This window comes from Herpailurus yagouaroundi, unplaced genomic scaffold (genome assembly GCF_014898765.1).
Source record: "Herpailurus yagouaroundi ecotype Mexico unplaced genomic scaffold, PumYag 184, whole genome shotgun sequence".
Classification (NCBI taxonomy): domain Eukaryota; kingdom Metazoa; phylum Chordata; class Mammalia; order Carnivora; family Felidae; genus Herpailurus; species Herpailurus yagouaroundi.
The window spans coordinates 14,945,302-14,967,395 of record NW_024412415.1 but is presented as its reverse complement, the minus strand read 5'-3'; the positions used below and the strand labels follow the sequence as shown (position 1 = coordinate 14,967,395).

General features: G+C 37.4%; 1 protein-coding gene across 12 annotated transcripts in view; it reads left to right on the top strand.

Annotated features, from left to right (window-relative positions):
* Window positions 1-22,094, top strand: part of CEP152 (centrosomal protein 152) — a 91,219-nt gene that overhangs the window by 64,893 nt on the left and 4,232 nt on the right. For 10 of the 12 annotated variants that reach the window (XM_040492632.1, XM_040492630.1, XM_040492629.1 and 7 more), the window contains 7 exons: window positions 3,148-3,798; window positions 6,445-6,586; window positions 10,936-11,103; window positions 14,497-14,593; window positions 15,697-15,800; window positions 18,219-18,375; window positions 18,625-18,728. In XM_040492632.1, coding sequence (XP_040348566.1) covers window positions 3,148-3,798; window positions 6,445-6,586; window positions 10,936-11,103; window positions 14,497-14,593; window positions 15,697-15,800; window positions 18,219-18,375; window positions 18,625-18,728 — 1,423 coding nt within the window. The remainder of the gene's footprint in view (window positions 1-3,147; window positions 3,799-6,444; window positions 6,587-10,935; window positions 11,104-14,496; window positions 14,594-15,696; window positions 15,801-18,218; window positions 18,376-18,624; window positions 18,729-22,094) is intronic. The other 2 variants (XM_040492631.1, XM_040492638.1) reach the window with 1 other exon arrangement.

Here is a 22,094-nt window from a genome sequence, read left to right as displayed (position 1 = left end):
AGAATCGGAAACAGGCTCCAGGCTCTGAGCCATCAGCCCAGAGCCTGATGCGGGGCTCGAACTCACGGACCGCGAGATCGTGACCTGACTGAAGTCGGACGCTTAACCGACTGCGCCACCCAGGCGCCCCTACTGTAACAGTTTTCTTAAGTTATGTGGTAGTACACAGGTGTTCACTGCATTATTCTCTATACTTTTTAAGTATGCTGAAATAGTTTAAAAGGAAATTTAAGAGGGAGAGAGAGGAAATAATATGATGTACATGTGACTCAGCACTGAAGTCAAGAAGAATAATAAAGTTGGTTAGTATATAGAAAATAGGCAAGAGATTTTTTTTAAGTTTTTATTTTGTTTTTTATGTTTTTGAGAGACAGAGTATGGGAGCATGTCAGGAGGGGCAGAAAGAGAGGGAAAGAGAGAATCTTAAGCAGGCTCCACTCTCAGTGCAGAACCTGACACGAGGTTCTATCTCACAACCTTGAGATCATGACCAGAGCCGAAATCGAGAGTTGGACATTCAACCAGCTGAGCCGCCCAGGGACCCCAAGAGATCTTTCCTTAAGAACATAGAAGACCTGAATGTATGTGAATGCAGAAATACAGGAATGAGAAGACAGTGTGTTGCTTCTCAAACTTTATCAGGCATGAGATTCACCTGGAGGGTTTGTTAAAGCAGATTCCTGGGATTTATTCCCAGAGATTCTGATTTGGTGGGTCTGGAGTAAATCCTGGAGTAAATCCTGAGAAATTTGCATTCCTAACAAGTTCCTAGGGGATGTGACAGTGCTGGTTTTTAGACCACACTTGGGTGTGAGTAGCACTATTCTAGATAATTATTCAGCCACAGAACATAATGTTAACATGTTGCGAATCCTTGGTCCAAACCAAAGAAGGTGACCTAGGGCCAGTGTCAGTGCATTGGTGGGAGGGTTCTTGGGAGATTAGAGTGATCCATCAAGCTCCGTGAAAATTTAAAGCCGGTTATCCAGAGTCCAGAAGTTGTCAATTGGTTCAGTGGTTCTTAAACTTTGCTGCATATTAGAAAAACTTGAGGATCTTTTAAAAATTACTGTTGCTTGGGGTGCCTGGGTGGCTCAGTCAGTTAAGGGTCCGACTTCGGCTCAGGTCATAGTCTCAAGGTTCGTGGGTTTGAGCCCTGTATCGGGCTCCAAGGTGACAGCTCAGAGCCTGGAGCCTGCTTCCCATTCTGTGTCTCCCTCTCTCTCCGCCCCTCCCCCACTCATGCTATCTCTCTCTCTCTCTCTCTCTCTCTCTCATAAATAAATAAACTTAAAAAAAAATTACTGTTGCTTGACTCCTAGCCCCCAGGCTTTATGTTTTAATTGGTGCAGGATATGGCCTGGGTATTAGGATTTTTAAAAGCTTCTCAGGTGATTCTACTGGGCAGCAACTATCAGGAGCCACTGAGTTGATTAATGCTGTTAAATTCTCCTCCCACAACTTCATGTGAGAGGATGCACACCTTTGGTGAGGTTGGGTAGGTCCTCCCGATTCCATGGGATCTGCCACCTCCACCAAGTCACCTGGTAATGATCTCCAGGCATCCATTGTGACAAGACTGTTTTCCCTGAAGGTACTCTTTAAGCATATTTCACATCACTACTGAATTATTCCGCTGGTAGCGAAAGAATTTTGCTGTGCATTCCTTTGTAAAGCTCATCTTAGTGGGTTCCCTTAGTAAATTTGAAGTAGAGTTCAAAATTTGGATTTATGTGCAACTATTCAGGAACACTTATTGAATAAAGGTGTATAACATGTTTTAGAATTTTTACAGTTGAAGGTGTTTGCTAAGATGATATAATAGCTGGAAATTTAGGAGACAGATACCCTATCTCAACATCCAGAGCATATATGTATACAGTACTGACTTTCAGCAGCCACCGCTGTCCAGGCCAAGCTTTTGGAGATGCCCACTTCTTTCAACACTTACATCCTTGTGACTTGTTTGAATTTATAAAAGGGATTCAAGGTCATTATCCAGTCTGCTCATTATGTAGATAGAGACATTAAGTGTGAAAGAGATTAAGTGACTTTTCTAAGGCCATCTAGCCAAAAGTAATAACCATATAATATTTATTGAGTCCTTATCTGCCAGGCTCTGGACCAAGTCCCTTAAATGAATTTTCTTTTGTCATTTAACCCTAATGCAATGCTATCAGGGAAGCTTTATAATTATCCTCATTTTATAGATGAGGAAATAGAGTCTCAAAGGAATTGAGGAATGGGCCTCTGGTCCCACAGCTGGTAAGTTGACTCTAGCAGTTTGTCCCCAGAGCCTGTTCTGTTAAGCACCTTGCTGGGCTGCAGTCAAAGGTAGGATTAGAGTTAAGCCTAGGTGTTTTGATTCCCTGTGACATTTTGGTTATGTATTATTACTGTGTGTGATCTTCGAGTCTTGTTATTCTGTTATAAAAGACAATTAGATTAGTGAAAAAATGACTTTTTTCTGTCTAGTATTGTCATTTAATGAACTGCTCTAACCACTGTGATGCCATTAAAATACAATTATGTTTGTCAGCACGTTATGCAGGTATGTGTTATATTTCTAAGTAATAGTAAGATTTCTTTATGAGGCTGCTTTCGCTTCCAGCTATTATGTCATCACTTCATGTAAAAGATACTTCATTTGTCCTGGGCTTAGGTAAAATTTGAGGCTCTGTCTGTGTAAAACTAATATGAATTTTTCCCCTAAAATTAATTTTGGATCATTGTCTAATTATAATTTTTTGGAGTCAGTTTAAATTTCTAGTTCTCCATCAAGAAATGGATGTCTTTTACTTATTTATTTTGTAAGTTTCTTTAATTATTTTGAGAGAGAGAGGGAGAGAGAGACAGAGAGAATCCCAGGCAGACTCCTCACTGCCAGCATAGAGCCCTATGTGGGAGCTCAAACTCAGAAACCATGAGCTCATGACCTGAGCCCAAACCAAGAGTTGGACACTTAACTGAACCACCCGGGCACCCCCAAGAAACTGATGTTTTTAAAATACCATATGACCTAAAATACTAGGTGATCTAAAATGGAGAGGATCTTTGAGTATAGTATATTTTAGGAACAATGTCTTATCCCAAATAGTTATGGGGAGATCCTAAAGAATTTTAAATGTACATTGTTCTGCCTTTTAGATATCATTTGCTATTTCTGAAGCTAAAGAGAAATGGAAAAGTGAGCTTGAAAACATGAACAAAAATGGAATACCTAGGAGGGAACTGGAAGAGAAGATTCATTCTCTTCAGAGAGAGCTTGAGTTAAAGAATGAGGAAGTCCCTGTGGTTGTCAGGGCTGAGTTGGCGAAAGCCCGGAGTGAATGGAACAAAAAAAAGCAAGAAGAAATCCACAGAATTCAAGAACAAAATGAGGAAGATTACCGGCAATTTTTAGATGATCATCGAAATAAAATTGATGAGGTGCTTGTGGCAGCTAAAGAAGACTTTGTGAAACAAAAAACTGAACTCCTTCTTCAGAAGGAGATGGAATTGCAAGCATGTCTAGACCAGAGTCGTAGAGAATGGGCTACGCAGGAAGCCAGGCGGATCCAACTGGAAATCTATCAGTATGAGGAAGACATCCTAACTGTACTCGAATTTCTCTTAAAGGACACCCAGAAGGAGCATGTCGGTGCTTCAGAGAACCAGCAACTTTTGGAACTCGTGTCGACTTGTTCTTCAAAATGGGTGTCTGTGCAATATTTTGAAAAACTAAAGGCCTGCATACAGAAAGCATTTCAAGATATCCTCTCCCTAGCTACAGAAAATACCGGCTCAGAGTGGGAAAAGGTATGTTCCTGATAAGTGGAAAGAGCTCTTAATAAGCATCAAGAGATGATTGTAGCAGTTGCCTATATGGTTATTTTTTCCTTTCTTCATTTTACAGTCTAATAGACATAAAACTTGTGTTTTTACCAGTGGCTTAACAACTTTTTGTAGGAAATCCAAAGGATTTCATTTCTTTTTGCCAAAAAAACTTTGCTTCTTCATAGTGCCACAAATATGAGGCAGAGCTTTTAGACTCTAGACATCTTTTTCCTAAAAAATATATGCTGTTCTTTGTAAGGGCCTGAGCTTTGAGAAACTGAATAACTCTCATTCCTATTTTTGTTTTTTGGGCATGACCACTTCAAGAAATATGCATCGTATTAAACTAGAGTTTCTTAAGAGCTTCTAAAGAGTTTGGAAGCATATTTCTTACCCTCAAGGAATTTATGTCACAAAGGCAAAAGATGCCAACCAAGTACAAAAAAAGATGTAGAAATAAGCAGTTAGAGGTATGGCTCACTCACACGATACTCTGAAGCCAGTTTACTTGGTGTACTATCTATGTGTGTGTGGCATGAGTGAATTGTATTCTTTTAGTTGTCTAAGTAGTCTCTGACACCAGCTTTTAGTTTCTGTGGAAGATCTGATAAAACCAAAGTCTTCCTAGCTTATGATTAAAGAAATGAGGTATGGATGAAAAATCTAGAATAATATCGTAGGTATTGTGTTTAGCCGATTTCAACATTTGGAATTAGAGGTAGAAAACATTCCCAATATTATAAGGTTTGTCTGAATGAAGAGACGTTAAGAGTTAAGTTTCATTAAGATATCATGATTAAAGATTTTCAAGGCCAGGATTGAACATTTGGTATTAATACTTATTGGAATGTGTTATAAGCTGGGGAAAAAAAAAATCTGAGTTCTAATCCCCACACTTGAGGATAACTAGTCTGTTACCTGTGTACCTCATATACTATAGTTGCTTGTCTGAAAAAGAAGCTAGGCCTTTCCACATGCTAGATTTGAGATAGTACAGAATTTTACAGCCATAGCTTACCCAAATGATTAGTCTACTCCACCCCAGTCCCCCAAGTAGATACTGTTATTCATGATTTCACAAAGATGTTACTAGTTAAGGGTTGCTTTCAATGTAAAAATAACTGGGCAAGATCACTTCCCATGAATAATGCTTATACTTCTTTACTGAAAGTTTTTGGAAAAAATAATTAAGATCAGAACTACCTACAGCAGGTTTTAAGCATGAACAGTGGTGGGGAAATCATGTTATATGCTTTCAAGTTTGCTTTCCTGAAAAGATCATCTCTGCTGTAAAAATCAGGAAAATATGACAGCTTTCTTCTACTATTAGTATATAATCAATCCTGGGGTCTCTGTAGAGGGCTTATGATTGTGCAAGCAGTGTCAAGGTCATCTATATGACTTAATGTAGTTCACATGTAGGGACAGAGTCACATAATTTGGCTAAGAACTTAGACTTTTGCAGCCTTTGTTGGGTGGGTTCAGATTCTATTCCTGGGGAAAGGGAATAGTAGGCTTTGAAATGCCTACTCTGGCATTAGTCACCAAAGAATTCTTGATCTTCTGCTGTTTGAGAGCTAACTCAGCTCAGGACCTTGAGGTAGAGCGATGATTTTAGGCAATGGTGATAAGTTTGCAATATGGGTGCCATAAATATGAAGAACTGTGAATTGTAATTGGTAAAATTTGTCATTTTTAGAACTGCTTATACAAATTAAAATGGGAAAAAATGATCAATAAATATAAAACAAATCCTCATTAAAATAACTAAGATGATCAAAAGTTTCTTAAAATGGAGAGGATACAATGAATTAAAAATGTATTTCCAAGAAAATGAATGCCTTATCGGGATACATTAATATAACAGGTCATAATGGAAAAGAGAAAAGAGAAATACCAATTGGAACAGAATTTTCATACAAGTTTAAGGATGTGTGTTCTGTCTTTTCTTACCATCAAAGTCAAGTTAGAATTAAGACCAGAAGGTTGGTGTTCCTGCGTTTTCTGTCATCTTGGCTTTTCTCCAGTTATGAGCAGAAACTGGAAACACTGTCTACCTTAGGGTTCAACTTTTATTACTCCTTCTGGCCTCAGCGTCATTGCCTCTTGGTGTTCACATTTTCTCTGTAACTACTCACCTCTGCTTCTGTCATATATCGTAGGTAGGTTTCCTGGCAGTCAGTTAAATAAGTTTCTTCTGATCAGAATCAAGGCTTGAAGGGTCAAGCATGTATGGTGTATTTTAGGTAATTAGACAAGGTAGCTTACTCAAGATCACCTGCTCTGTTCCTTTAGGATTTAGTATGTCCTGTGATTTGATCACATAAACTATTAAAATATCTTAAACTCACATATATGCGTACAAAAACTATATCTCCTATCTGTCTCCTAGTCGGCCCACCAGTCCTCTGTCAGATAATGGTCTAATTTGAAAATTATGGCCACAGCAGACTAGTTCATAGTAATGACAATATTCATGTAACACCCTAAGAAAAGTACTGGTGATAGTTTAGGTAAGAGTTTTTTTCAGGCAGTGTTACCTTTTTATATTTTTAATATTAGCATTCTAAATAGAGAATTGCTTGAAGATTTTTACATGGCATTAACTAGGAAGATCATCTCTTTCAGAAAAATTTGGCCAGGACCTCTAAGGATCCTGACACAGAGGTCACTGGCAGAGGAGACCCTGGAGTCCTGGCAATCCTTCCTGCACCTACTTTTGGACACTGCACTCAGTCCTTGGCCTTGCAAGAAACAGAAGCAGAAGCTGGTAATGGGATTTTATTCCTACTGGTCTCCGTAACATTCGTAATCACAGTTCCAGAGGGTTACTTTAAGAATACAAGGAAATCAAAGATGTGTATAGCTTTTTTGAGTGAGCAAGTGGGTGATACTACTCCTACCTAATCTGTGTCTTCTCCCTAGATTTAATTTTGCATTTGGGAAACAAGGCCACTTTAGACCCTTTTAATTCTATCTTCTCATGGTCTTCCCTCCATTCTTAAGTAGTTCTTATTATAAGGAGAATAATGAGAATTTTAATAGAATAGTCATGTTTTTATTCTCTGGCTTTATTGAAAAATCACGGGTTTCACATTAAAGAATTGGCAAATAACTGAGACCTTTTCGTTCAAATTATTGAAGCTTATTTCAACCATTTTTTAATGGAAATCTTTCTGAGGAGGTGTTTTCTGATTTATTTGTGAATTTCTTGAGTGTAGGAGTAGTGTTTTGTCTCTTCTTCTCCAATACATGGCAGAGTGAATGGCACATAGTTTGTGTTCCTTGAATGTTTGGTAGATTAAGAGTTTAACGTTTCCATGATGACTTAGAGTTTATTATGAGAATGAATTATTGTACTGTACCCCCCTGACCTATTCAGAGCTCACTAAGGAATACTGATTGAGCTTACATTGCCTCATCACTGAGAATTTTGAGCCAGGAACTGACATACCCTTTATTCGCTCCGTTCCTTTTTAAGATAATGAGATCTTGTAGCCTGCTCCTTCCTTCCACCTACACACACCCACTCTTTCTGTTTCTTACCTGCTGTCTCCATTGCAACCTGGAAAAGAACTAAGAATTACCAGAACAATTCATATGTACTGGGTCAATGAACTTAGTTTCCACAGTTTTTAATTTAGTAGGTAATGTTACCAGAATTGTAGAGGATTTCTGCCTTTCCTAAGAAGTCAGTTGACTGTTATTCTTCTCATCGTCCATAGACCCTTTTTCCTTTCTAGGTTCTAGGTGGTTGAGAACATCTTCTTGTTAATTAGGTGTATGGGAATACATCCTTAATTTGTAATTTGTATTTTGTTTCTTTTCAGTGTGATTGTGTGTCTGTTGTTATATTTAGAAAAACCAGAGAATTCTTAAACATTTTATAAAATGGGTAGAAACAAGTTTTAGATATTATTTGGCTTTGGGAAGTCCTATCAGTGTGAAAGAAATTAATTTTTACTTAAGACAATCAGACTACAAAAGATTTTTCTTTCTTTAGTCTTTGTTCCCTAAAAACAAACACATTAACAAATTCATTAGAGAGGACTACCACCATTGTTAACTGTTTGGTCATAGCCTCCTAATATCTTATCATTTTTTTTAAGTAAGTTCAATGTTATGAAATACTTTATACATGCAAAGAAAATATGTGATGTGCATGCAAGTTATGAAGCCTAGCAACCAGGAACCCACCCATTTGGCTTAAGAGCTAGAATATCACCAGTACCATTGAAGACCCCTGTCTGTTTGACCACAATCCCATCCCTGTAACTTCCTTACAATCCAAGGTAACAAATATTTTGATTTTTAAAAACTATTCTCTTGCTTTTCTTTATGTTGTGACCAAAGGTAAGTATCCTGAAAAAGTTGTTGTTTTGTCTTTTAACATTATAAAAATGGTTTACTATTTATTGTAGTCTTTGTAACTTGCTTTTTTTCCACTTAATATCAAGCTTCTGAGATTTGTCTGTGTTAATGCGTGTAGCTCTAGTTTATTTATATTGCTGTGTAGTATTCCATTCTGTGAACATACTACAATTTATTCTGTTGTCAATGGTCGTTTGTCTGGTTTCCAGTTTTACAACAGTATCTTAAATTAAAAATATAAATGCCTTGTATGGCACCAATGTGATGCTTTATGAATTCTTTGATGCTCATGGACATAAATGGCACCATTTAAATGAAACTAAGTCAGAAAAGAGCTAAGAATAATTTTGTTGGACCAATGATTTTACATCAACATTTGACCCTGTGTCAGTTTGTGTTTGTGTTCCTACTTAATTATATCAATTGCGGTAATAGTAATCTATTTTTTGCATCATTTTGTGTGTTATTTAATTTTAAGAATTCTTTGTATTACTAATAGCAATAGCTGTTATTTACTACATGCTGACCTGTGCCAGGTACTGTGCCACACAATTTTTATAAACGTATACATCCTGGCGGTTTTATTTTTATTTTTTTTAAAAACTTACTTGGAGAGAGCAAGAGAGAGTATGCGCGCACATGTGAGTGCAGGAGGGGCAGAGAGAGGGGGAGAGAGAGGATCGTAAGCAGGCTCTGCACTGTCAGCGTGCAACCTGATGCAGGGCTCGAGCTCATGAACCGTGAGATCATGACCTGAGCCGAAATCAAGAGTCGGACACTTAACCAACTGAGCCACCTGGGTGCCCTGTCCTCCTGACAGTTTTACATCTTTTTTTCATTTGGAGACAATTTTAAATTTACAGAAAAGTCACAACGTAAAAATAGTTGCAAATAGCACTCACATACCCTTTACCTAGATACATATGTTGATAATATTTGATACTATTTTGTGCTCTTCTGTGTGTGTGTGTGTGTGTGTGTGTGTGTGTGTGTTTGTGTGTGTGTATGTGAACATTTCATTTTTTTTCCTGAACCATTTGAAGATGTTCTATATATTGTGCCCTTTTACCCCTAAATAATTGTGTATTTTCAAAACATGTAGTAAATTTAACATTCAATGAAAATATTGTGTCAACCTGTTCGGATTTTGTCTAATTTTGTCAACTGACCCACTAATTTTGTTGACTGACCCAGTAGTGGCTTTCATTATTTTTCTCTCTACAGTACAAAAATCTGTCCAGGGTCAGGTATTATCCCTCCATGTCATGTCTTTTTGTGTCTTTTAGTCTAGAATATTTCCACAGCCTCTTTTTGGCTTTTCTGACATTGACGTTTTTGAAAGACTTACTCTCCCTTTCCCCAGTGCTCCACCCCACCCCTCGGTTTTTTGGAACTTTCCTCATTTTGAGTTTTTCTGATGTCTCTTCATAATTAGGTTCAGGTTGTGTTTCCTTGGCTGATGCACTGCATAGGTGATGTATTATCACATGTGGAGGTGCCCAGTGTCCATTTGTCTTTTATTGGTGAAGTTCTTTTGAGCACCTGGTCAAAGTGTATAGTTTCTTCACTGTATAGTTACTGGGTTCCCCCACCCCAATAACTAATAAGCAATCTGTGTGGAGACACGTCTAAGACCATGAAAATGTCCTTTTCATTAAAACTTTGCCTTATGTTTAGCAATCATTGATGATGCTGTCTGATCCAGTCTTTACTGTGGTAGTTGCAAAATTATGAGTTTTCTAGCTCTAGACTTCCCTCTACTTTAACCAAGTTGGAACTTGGCATGTAATAATTGTGCATCCTCCTGCTAGCTTATATAGTTATTTATTTGTCTTTTTGTTCACTTACCAGTCTGCCCATCAATCCACCTACCTACCTCCTTACTTACCAGCTTAACCTACTTAACCATCTATCCATCCATTCCATTATGGAATTATTGGTATGACTCATGAATTCCTATTTTTTTGAAAGTATTTTATAATTCATTAGTATACTTAGTGTTCAAATTGTCCCATATTCAGGGGCACCTGGGTGGCTCAGTCGATTGAGCGTCAGACTTCGGCTCAGTTCATGATCTCGCGGTCTGTGAATTCGAGCCCCGCGTCGGGCTCTGTGCTGACAGCTCAGAGCCTGGAGCCTGCTTCGGATTCTGCGTCTCCCTCTCTCTCTGCCCCTCCCCCACTCAAGCTCTGTCTCTCTCTCTCTGTCAAAAATAAATAAACATTAAAAAAAAAATTCAAATTGTCCCATATTCAGCTAGTGGAGCCCTTTCAAACTGGCTTCTATGTTCTTGTGACATGCCTGTGTTTTTCAGGAATTTCTTTCTGGCATTCATCTTGTATATACCTTGTCCGAGTACTGGAGTTACTGGATCCTTGAAGATCCTTGGTTCCTTGTCATGGGAAATGGTATTCAATACTAAGAGTTGAGCATTATGTTTCATAGCAATTTTTAAAACAGATGGTATGATTTAATTTTACATAATAAAAAACTAAGTCTCAGGTTATATAATATACTCAGAGGTACACTGCCAGTAAATAAAGAAGATTTAAACCCAGGTCTCTCTCTCTTAAGCATCATGTTCTTTTCAGTTACACTGTCACCTTCAGTCCCGTCACCTGGTTTCCTTCCTCCCCTCCTTCCTTCCTTCCTTCCTTCCTTCCTTCCTTCCTTCCTTCCTCCCTTCCTTTCTTTTTTAGTTCTTAGTCCAAATTGATATAAAAGTTTGCTATCATTTAATTTTTACAGATAAGAAAAAGATCCTTGAAATTAAGGATTCATGCTGTGGACACTGCTTCCAAGAACTTGAAAAGGCAAAGCAGGAATGTCAAGAACTGAAAAGAAAACTGGAGAAATGCTGTAGGCATCTTCAGCATTTAGAAAGGAAGCACAAAGCTGTAGTGGAAAAAATTGGAGGTTAGCATTCAAAGTAGCACTACTACTGGCATAAATCTCACTGATCCTTGAAATATTCAAATGTGACGTTTTAGTTAACGTAGGCACCGATTCTCTGAGGATTAAGGTAAACTAATTTGGACCTTATTTTTACTAACCAAATTGTTATTACTGAACTACAAAGAGGAAAATTGGAGCTCTGATTAAAAGGTCACATTCCTTTCTTCCTTTTTGGGCTGAATAGATACTGAATGCCCAATATGCGTCAGGCATTGTTCTAGGTACTAGGGACACAGCAGTGAATGCATCAGACAGAACTCCAGTTCTGATATAGATGTATAAGACTCTTTCCTTCCTTCAAGAAGCTTATCATCAAGTGAAGAGAACTAAAAGCAGATTAATAAGTAATTGCAGCACTGAGTGCTCCTGGTGGTATGTTTATGTAAACTTGGGAGAAAGGATGTTAATTAACTCTTCCTCCTATTAGAGTTAAGGAAGGCTGATTAAGCCTTGAAAGATGAAGACGTTTGCCAAAGAGGACGTCATTCTAGACAGAGGGGAAAGTCGTGCACAGAGACATGTGGGCATCCTTCACAGTGTTGTCAGGGAAATTGTCCGAAAGGACAATTGTCTGCCATCTTCTCTTGCCCTTCTGAAGAAGGGAGGCTACTGGGCTTCTGAGGTTGCTCCTTCTCACCTTGTGCTAGTCACTTATATTCCTGTGCTCTATACTCTGTACATGCGAAATATTCAGATTGCCCTGCTGGTCAGGAATTTTACTGCTGGACCCCACATACAATGTTGTCACTCTTTCCTACACTTTACCCTTTCACTCTCATTTTGGCCTAACTCTTCCTCATCCTCTAGGATTCAACTGGGAGGATGCCTTATCTGCAGAGCCCTTCTTGATTTTTTCTAGTCTGGGTGAGGTGGGCCACTTCTGTGTGGCCCCATAGCACTTAGCTCCTCGTCTATTTCCATTCAGTATTTAATTGTTTTGGTTACTTGCCTGATACCCTTTTCCAACCTGTATGTTCCCTGAGGATAAGAAATATGTTGTATCTTCATCATTGTAGTCAGGATGCCCATTACAAGTCAGATGATAATAAATGTTTACATGAATGAAGGATTGAATGCAGGGGTCCCAAATAATTGTGTCATCCAGAAAAAGACCAGGTGGATAGGTTCACTTTATTTCTACATTTCAACTCTATTGTTCACCTGGATGGCAGTCACTTTCTGGCTCTGCTTCCTCTAATCCATTCCCCATTAGACAGCAATAGTATCCTTTTTTTTTTTTTTTTTAAAGTTTATTTATTTTTGAGAGAGCGAGAGACAGAGCGTGAGCAGAGGAGGGGCAGAGAGAGAGAGAGGAGAACACAGAATCCGAAGCAGGCTCCAGGCTCCGAGCTGTCAGCACAGAGCCCGATGCGGGGCTTGAACCCACGAACTGTGAGGTCATGACCTGAGCTGAAGTTGGACACTTAACCTACTGAGCCACCCAGGGGCCCCAAGAGTGACCTTTTAAAAAAATAGATTGAATCATGCAGCTCTTTTGTTTGAAGTCCTTCCATGGCTCATCTGGTCCTCAGTAGGAAGTACAAACATTTTATTTAACATTGTTTAAGAAGCCTTTTATGATTCAGCATCTGCCAGCCCTTTAGTCTCATCTTGCCCCAGCCTCCTTATTCTCTCATTATCTCTTTTCTCTCTCATCTGTTTTCATCTCCCTTTACCAAAACATCTGTCTTTCCATCCTGATCACATTGCCAGGCTAACTCCTACTCCTCTCTCCCCAGTACACTGTTTCCTCAGGGAGGCTTTCCTCACCACCCCAGACTTAACTAGTTAGTTTTTTTCTGTTAGACATTTCCCACGGCATCTATGATTTTTCTAACATTTATCACATCATCCTTGTAATTAATTTTTGTCTGTATTGTCCTTTGGAGGGTAGCCTTGATGGTGACAAGGATCAAGTCCTGACCCAGCACTTAGCACAGTACCTGGCAACATAGCACGCTCTGTGAATACTGTTGACTAAGAGAAGCCATCCGCTTTGCTTCCGCCTACTGCTTACCGAGTCTGTTAGAGATAGATAATAATTACCTTTAAGGCAAGAATGGATTTTAAGAATTTTGAGATAAAAATTTTAACAACTGTAATTCCTATGGTGAGGGCTTAGGTCTTTGGTAGAAGCCAGGAGAGTTAAGGAGCTCTTGTGAAATTTGATGAAAGTTGAGAATATTTGTTTTACCTAGTAAAATGACAAAGGCAGCTGGATAAGATTATTATTCATAAATAATGTTTAGCACTGTATGTTGTGATCCTAGTTATTCCACATAGTGCTTTTTGAGGCTATCTTCTATAATTTATAGACTTAGAAATAATCCAAGAAGTTGGTACTTAGCTCAAAACAATGGACTAATAAAAGGGGTTGGGGGTCAAAATTTAAGTCACTTGATAGTTTGATTTCAGTGTTTGTCTTAATGTAAATCTATTAGTTGATAATGTTTTTGCTACTATGGTTGCTTCTTTTCAGTTTCTTAAATTCCACTTTCCATGGTGTTGGTAGCATTTATTGAAAAGTGGTGGAGTAAGAGGAAGTGATTTAAAAACAAACAAGTTATATCAATCGCTAGGAGAAATAGAGCACTTTATTACTCAATTGACAGGGTGTGTTGAGAGAGGAGCATGGCAGGAAACATGGTGTGCCGTGTTCATATCTATTAGACATTGGTATTGCCAGGCTTTATATAAGATGCACTTATTTTATTTCTATTATCTTCAAAGTAGGTAATACTATCTCCATTTTCCATATGAAAAAAACTCAGGTTCAGAAAATTTAAGTAATTTGCCTAAGCTCATTTAACTGGTAAGGAGCAGAGGTAGGATTTAAACCCATGTCTCTCTCACTCAGAAATTTATGTTTTGTTCTCCGTTCCATGTGGACTCCATCGGTTTCCTCTCATCCTCTTTTTAAAAGTTTAAAGAATTGAAAATCTTACATTAATTGTGAAAGTGGCACCTACTTAAGCTCAACTTTCTTTTTATTTTGTTTAGAAGTGCTTGTTCAATGCTCATGTATAGGAGCATAAGGATTGTGAAATTACAAGACCTGGTATGTTTCTAGGGGGCTTCAGTGTAGCTGGGAAACAAAACAGATGCATCTGAAACGCTTGGAAACCTATTTCAGGGCAGTGTGTGACCCAGGCAAGATGAGGGTGGAATCCAGATTTCAAGCACTGAGGAGCCAGAACAGGGAGTGGTGACATTAGGGTTCATCAGGGAATGAGTGATGTGGGGAGCAGCTGGAATTCCCAGAATCTTCTCTACAAACATTTGCTCTGGGAACTTAAGGGAAAGGAAGACTGAAGAAAAAAAGGTTAATTGACCACTATTAACTTTCCTTTTTAGAAGAGAATAATAAAGTTGTTGAAGAACTAATAGAAGAAAACAATGACATGAAGAGTAAATTGGAAGAACTGAGAGCACTTTGCAGAACACCACCAAGGTAGACTTTTACCATTAAAAAAAAACTTTTTTTTTTTTTTAACATTTATTTGTTTTTGGGAGACAGGATGAGCAGGGAAGGGGCAGAGAGGCAGGGAGACACAGAATCCGAAGCAGGCTCCAGGCTCTGAGCTGTCAGCACAGAGCCCAACGCGGGGCTCGAACTCACAAACCGCGAGATCATGACCTGAGCCGAAGTCGGAGGACGCTCAACCGACTGAGCCACCCAGATGCCCCAAGAATGATTTATTTAAAAAGATATCCAAAATATATTATTAAATTTAAAAAACAGGTTATAGAACAATATTTATAATACAGTCCCATTTTTATTTCATTTTATTTATTTTATTATTACTTTTTAAAAAAGATTTACTTTTAAGAGAGAGAGAGAGAGAGAGAGAGAATGAGCGGGGAAGAGGCAGAGAGAGAGAGGGAGGCACAGAATCCGAAGCAGGCTCCAGGCTCTGAGCTGTCAGCACAGAGCCTGATGTGGGGCCCGAACTCATGAACCGTGAGATGATGACCTGAGCTGAAGTCGGAGGCTTAACTGACTGAGCCACCCAGGTGCCCCAGACTTATACTATTTTGAAGAAATTGTTTATTTCTAAGTATGTTTAATTTTTTATATAAATTATATTAATATCATACCAAGAATATAAAACTTGTCATTGTTATATAGCAAGAAGTATAAAAAAAGAAAATCTTCCAAAACCCTATTCTCAGCAGATACCCTCTGTCAGCCTCTTGTTTTATATCATTTAAACCCCTTGTACACATGTGTGCATGTTTTAAAAATAGAGATTATTATGGAAGCTGTTTTGTAACCTTTTATTAACCGAATGTCCTAAGATAAACATTTCCATATGTCATAAAATATCCTCCCATAATATGCTTTTCAGTTGCTGCATATATTTTCATCATGTGGATTTATCATGATTTATTTAAGTAACCATAACATTTGTTTCCGTTTTTCTTTTATTTTAAATAACTATATAATAAAGACCTCATATATGATTTTTTTTAGCACATCTCAATTGGATGTTATTGGAATATATAGATATTTTTACTTAAAATCTCTGTTTGCAATATTTGGTTCATTTTTAGGTCATTGTCAGAAGGGGCCATTGAAAATGCTTGCCTGCTGTGCAGTGGGAAGGCCTTGGAGGAACTTCGCGGACAGTACATTAAAGCTGTAAAAAAAATTAAGCGTAAGTTCCTAAGGGGAGTCGCAGGATTTTAAGGTTGTCTGAACCATTTTTTTACTCACTAGTACTAGTAATTTGGGGGAATTTTCCAAATTATTTTGTTCTGAGATCTTACCTGCTTTTAGAAGAGATTAGTGACTCCTTTTCTAAATTATGCAGCAATGGGTAATTTTGCCCAATATCTTTTGGAAGTGACATGAGGGTAGAGTTATTTTACATCATTAATTATTATTAATTATCCTGTTCCTTTTTTGGGCACTAATGTCAAACTAAAAATTTCATAATCTTAAAACTTAAATAACTAAAACAAAATGTCATGTGAGTTTTAAATTAGCAAGTATTACTTTCTACTGTAAACTTTTTTTTTTTAATTTTATATTGTTCAATGCCAGTGTTATTATTATTTTAATTTATATTCAAGCTAGTTAACATATAGTGTAGTCTTGGCTTCAGGAGTAGAACCCAGTGATTCATCTCTTAAAACTGACACCCAGTGCTCATCCCAAAAAGTGCCTTCCTTAATGCCCATCACCCATTTAACCCACCCCCACCCCATCTACTCCCCCCTCCAGCAACCTTCAGTTTGTTCTCTGTATTTAAGAGTCTCAATGTTTGGCCTCCCTCTCTGTTTTTATCTTATTTTTTCTTCCCTTCCCCTATGTTCATCTGTTGAGTTTCTCAAATTCCACGTATGAGTGAGATCATATTATATTTGTCTTTGTAAAGACCATACTAGTTAGGCATTGTTCTGTTGTTTGTCATTATTTTTATAGTGGATTAAATAATACATATAAATTTGTTCATCAAGTCCTTTGCAGTAAGAGGTGATGCAGCATACCTGGCAGAGCATTTCTCTCGTTTATGTTTTCTCGGTAGAACATCTCCTGGTTTTTAATTACAAACAATATTGCATAGATTCCATGTATGTCCCAGAACAGTAACCAGTGTTGATACAGGAGAACTGTATGTTTACCTCTTAAAATGGCGTTTATTTTTTAAAAATGTTTTTTAATGTTTATTCATTTTTGAGAGACAGAGCACGAGTGGGAGAGGGGCAGAGAGAGCAGGAGACACAGACTCCAAAGTAGGCTCCAGGCTCTGAGCTGTCTGCACAGAGCCCGATGCGGGGCTCAAACCCACAAACTGTGAGATCATGACCTGAGCCAAAGTCAGATGCTCAACTGACTGAGCCACCCAGATGCCCCCAAATTGCATTTATTTTTAACAGAATGAACGGGAAAGGTCTTAAGTTCCAGATGTAATTGGTAGATCATCAGCATCATGTTTGGATGTTTGGAAAAGCCCACTTAGTGTCAATAAAGAGAATTTGCTTCTCAGTTGTTGCCAGTGCCAACAGAGGCCATATTACTACAAATACAAACAAAGCAACTTTTTATTAACAATTGTATCAGTTGGGAAGTGAAATTTTAAGTGTTTTTTTTTTCATACTCATGTGCTAACTTGTATGTATATGTATTTGTTTAATATTTTAGACATTGGTTGGAGGTTTTGTGTTGACATGTATTCCATTTTAATTTGTCCCACTTCAAATAATGAGAAAGAGCCTTCCAGTTAGTATTTTTTGCATAGAGCGTCTAATCTTCAGGAAGAGCTTACTGATATTGAGGGAAATTCCTCTATGAATTGAATCTTTAATATAATAGGAATGGTGATATATTCTAGAGGTAGGATGTAGCCCTAGATTTAATTAAAAAAAAAAATGTTAACCTTAAGTAATGGTAGTCTCAATCCAATATTAAAAAGAAAACTTGCAAGCAGTGAATTATTTTTAAATGTAAATTCCAGAAGGTGATATAAGTCTCATCCTTCTCCCTGGCGTTTTATACATATCTCTCACGGATTTTAGCATTATATTTACTTAGATACTTTTAACTGCTGCCTAAAGAATTGAATAATATTGAAAAATGGATTTTTCAGAGCATAAGTGATAGGAATCTGAGTCTCTCTGGTTCATATTGCCTCCTTCTGTCCTTCTGTGTCTGGTTCTTCCTTCCTTTATTCCTCACCCTTTTTGTGTATTTATTTTTCCTCTCTTAATCAGACACGTTATACATAATTGAAATGTGTAAGTTTCTGTATCTAATATTTATTTTCTTGCCTTAGTGTTTTAGAATATGACAAAGTTTTCCTAGGGAATATGCTATTTCCTTACCATATGTGGCTATCTTCATTCTAAAAGGACTTGTAGATTATTTCTCCTCTGAGTCTCCCAAAATAGTGATCTGAAACATTCCATTTTAATGATTGTGGAAAAGTATAATGTTTCTACCTCTAGTCACTTCATCTCCCAGAAAACTGATCTGAAGTTTGCCTCCCCTATTTGTGAAAAACTGATAGTAAACTTGCATTTTTGTGGCGATTCCTGTCTCACACCAACTCCCTACCCCACCTCCCCTCTAGGTGATATGCTTCGTTATATTCAAGAGAGTAAAGAAAGAGCTGCGGAAATGGTAAAAGCAGAGGTATTGCGAGAACGTCAAGAAACTGCCCGGAAGATGCGCAAGTATTACTTGACTTGCCTCCAACAGATTTTGCAGGATAATGGAAAACAGGAAGGGTAAGTTCAGTCTAAACAAATAGCGTGTCCTGAGCCTACCAAGACATCATGTTGTCATTTTCTAAACATTTTCCTTAACCACAAAATTAACTATTTCTACATGATCAGCCATTAGGGGTTAAGAGAGGCTTATGTCTGTACTACCCTAAATATTGGCAGAACTAATAGGAAAACAGAAATCCTGGGGCTAAGGAAACTCATTTTTTCCTTTAAACTATTATTAATTTAATATTTTGGAATTCCCCACAGGGCTGAGAAAAAGATTATGAATGCCGCTAGCAAACTTGCTACAATGGCAAAATTGCTGGAAACGCCTATTTCTAATAAATCCCAGAGCAAAACTACACAGTCAGGTATGTCAAAATGAGTCACTTGAAGGGTTTTTTTCTCCCTTGCCTCTTAGATGTTTAATATTTTTAGTATGAAAAAGAGTAAGGAATGTAAGGAGCGAGTTAATTTATGAAGTTGTAGCTGTGTTTTACTTAAACTGGAAACTTTCAAAAAAGAGTATAGAATTTCCAGCTCAAGTAGACAGACTGAACATATCCATCAGCTTTCTATTGTTACGTCCATTCCTAGAAATGCTAGAAACTATTTTTAAAAAGTTAGTAGAAGGGAGAAAATGATAAACATCAGAACAGAAATAAATGAGAGACTAAAAAAAAAAGTAGGAGAGATCAACAAAACCAAGAGCTGGTCTGTTAAAAACATAAAATTGATAAACCTTTAGCCAGACTCATCAAGAAAAAAGATAGGACTCAAAACTAGAAATGAAAGAGAAGTAGCAACTGACACCACAGAAATACGGAGGAATATAAAAGACTACTATGAAAAATTATATGCCAACAAATTGGACAACTTAGAACAAAGGGATAAATTTCTAGAAACATACAATCTTATAAGACTGAATTAAGAAGAAATAGAAAATCTGATTAGACCAATTACTAGTAACAAAATTGAATGAGTAAGTATAAAACTTCCAACAAACACAAGTCCACAACTAGATCGATTCACAAGTGAATGCTACCGAACATTTAAAGAAGGATTAATCCCTGTCCTCAAACTATTCTGAAAAATACAAGAGGAAGGAAAACTTCCAAATTCATTTCTATAAGGCCAGCATTACCTTGATACCAGCCCAGAAAAAGATACTATAAAAAATAGAAAACTACGGGCCAGTATCTCTGATGAATATAGATGTAAAAATCCTTGACAAAGTATTAGCAAACTAATCTCAACAGCACATGAAAAAGGTCATTCACTATGATCAAGTGGGATTTACTCTGGGCATGCAAGGATGGTTCATTATCCACAAATCAATCTACATGATACACCACATTTAAAAAATGAAGATGACAAACCATACGATCATCTCAATAGATGCAGAAAAAATATTTGATAAAATTCAGCATCTGTTTATGATGATAATTCTCAACCAAGTGGGTTAAGACGGATTACACCTCAACATAATATAGACCAACATGACAAACCCACAGCTGACGTCATACTCGGTGGGGAAAAAGTGAAAGCTTTTTCCCTAAGATCAGTAACAAGACAAAGATGTTTACTCTCACCACTTTATTCAACATAGTACTGGAAGTCCTAGCCACAGCAGTCAGACAAGAAAAAGAAACAAAAAGCATCCAAATTGGTAGGGAAGAAGCAAAACTGTCACTTTTTGCAGGTGACATGATACAATACATAGAAGACCCTAAAGACACCACCAAAAAACAACCAGAATTAATAAATGAATTCAGTAATGTTGCAGGATATAAAATTACAGAAATCTGTTGTGTCTGTATAGACTAATAAAGTATCAGAAATAGAATTAAGAAAATAATCCCATTGCATCAAATAGAATGAAATACCTAGGAAAAAATTGCATCAAATAGAATGAAAATATAATGATACAAATATAATTGCATCAAATAGAATGAAATACCTAGGAATAAATTTAATGAAGGAGGTAAAAGACCTATACTCTGGAGACTTTAAGATATGGATGAAAGAAATTGGAAATAACATAAAGGAATGGGAGGATATATCATGCTCATGGATTGGAAAAATTAATATTGCTAAAATGCCCATACCACTCAAAGCAGTTTAGCGATTCAGTGCAATCCCAAACAAGGTGTCATTTTTCCCAGAATTAGGACAAATAATCCTCAAATTTGTATGGAACTACTAAAGACCCTGAATAGCAGAAGCAATCTTGAGAAAGAAGAGCAAAGCTGGATGTATCACAATTCCAGACTTCAAGCTATACCACAAAGTTTTAGTAATCAAACAGTGTGTACAGGCACAGAAACAGATACATAGACCAATGGAACAGGATAGAGAGTACAGAAATAAAGTCATGGTTATATGGTCAGTTAATCTATGACAAAGGAGGCAAGAATATGCAATGAGGAAAAGACTGTCTCTCTTTTTTCTGTAAATGTTTATTTTGAAAGAGAGAGAGAGGGTGGGAAAAGGGCAAAGAGAGAGGGAGAGAGAATCCCAAGCAAGCTCCACGCTGTCGGCACAGTATCCTACATGAGGCTCGATCTCACGAATTGTGAGATCATGACCTGTGCTGAAATCCAGAGTTAGATGCTTAACTGACTGAGCCAACCAGATGCCCCAAGACAGTCTCCTTAATGATGGGAAAACTGCATAGCTACATGCAAAAGAATGAAACCGTATCACTTTCTTAAACATTTTCTTAATACAAAAATAAAACGTATTAAAGACCTAAATAAAAAAAAGTAAGACCTCAAATCATAAAACTCCCAAAGGAAAACATAAACAATAACCTCATGGAGATTGGCCCTAGCAACTTTTTTCTGGATGTCTTCTCAGCCAAGTAAAACAAAAGCAAAAATAAGTTATTGGGACTACATTGGAACAAATAAGTTTCTGCACAGCAAAGGAAACAATGAACAAAACAAAAAGGCAACCTCCTGAATGGTAGAGGATATTTGCAAATGATACATCTGGTAAGGGGATATCCAAAATAAATATAAAGAACTTGTACAACTCAACACCCATACTGCAAATAATCCAATTAAAAAATAGGCAGAAGACATGAACAGACATTTCTCCAAAGAAGATGTACAGATGGCCAAGGGACACATGAAAAGATGCTTGACATCACTCATCATCAGGGAAACACAAATCAAGACTATAATGATAGGTTGCTTGGGTGGCTCAGTCGGTTTTGGCTCCAGTCATGATCTCATGGTTCATGACATTGAGTCCCACGTTGGGCTGTCCTCTGGCAGCATGGAGCCTGCTTGGGATTCTCTCTCCATCTTTCTCTGCCCCTCCCCAACTCATGCTCCCCCCACCATCTTAAACTAAATAAATAAACATTAAAAAAAAAAAAACTACAATGTGATATCACCTTATACCTGTCAGAACGACTAAAACCAAAAACACAAGAAACAACAAGCGTTGGTGAGGATGTAGAGAAAAAGAAACCCTCTTGCACTGTTGGTGGTAATGCAAATTGGTGCAGCCACTGTGGAAAACAGTATAGAGGTTCTTCAAAAAATTAAAAATAGAACTACCTTACAATCTAGTAATTGCACAACTGGGTTTTTACCCCCCAAAATACAAAAATGCCAATTTGAAAAGATATATGCACCCCTATGTTTATCGCAGTATTCTTTATAATAGCCAAGATATGGAAGCAACTTAAGTGTCCATCTAGGTGAATGGACAGAGAAGACTTGATA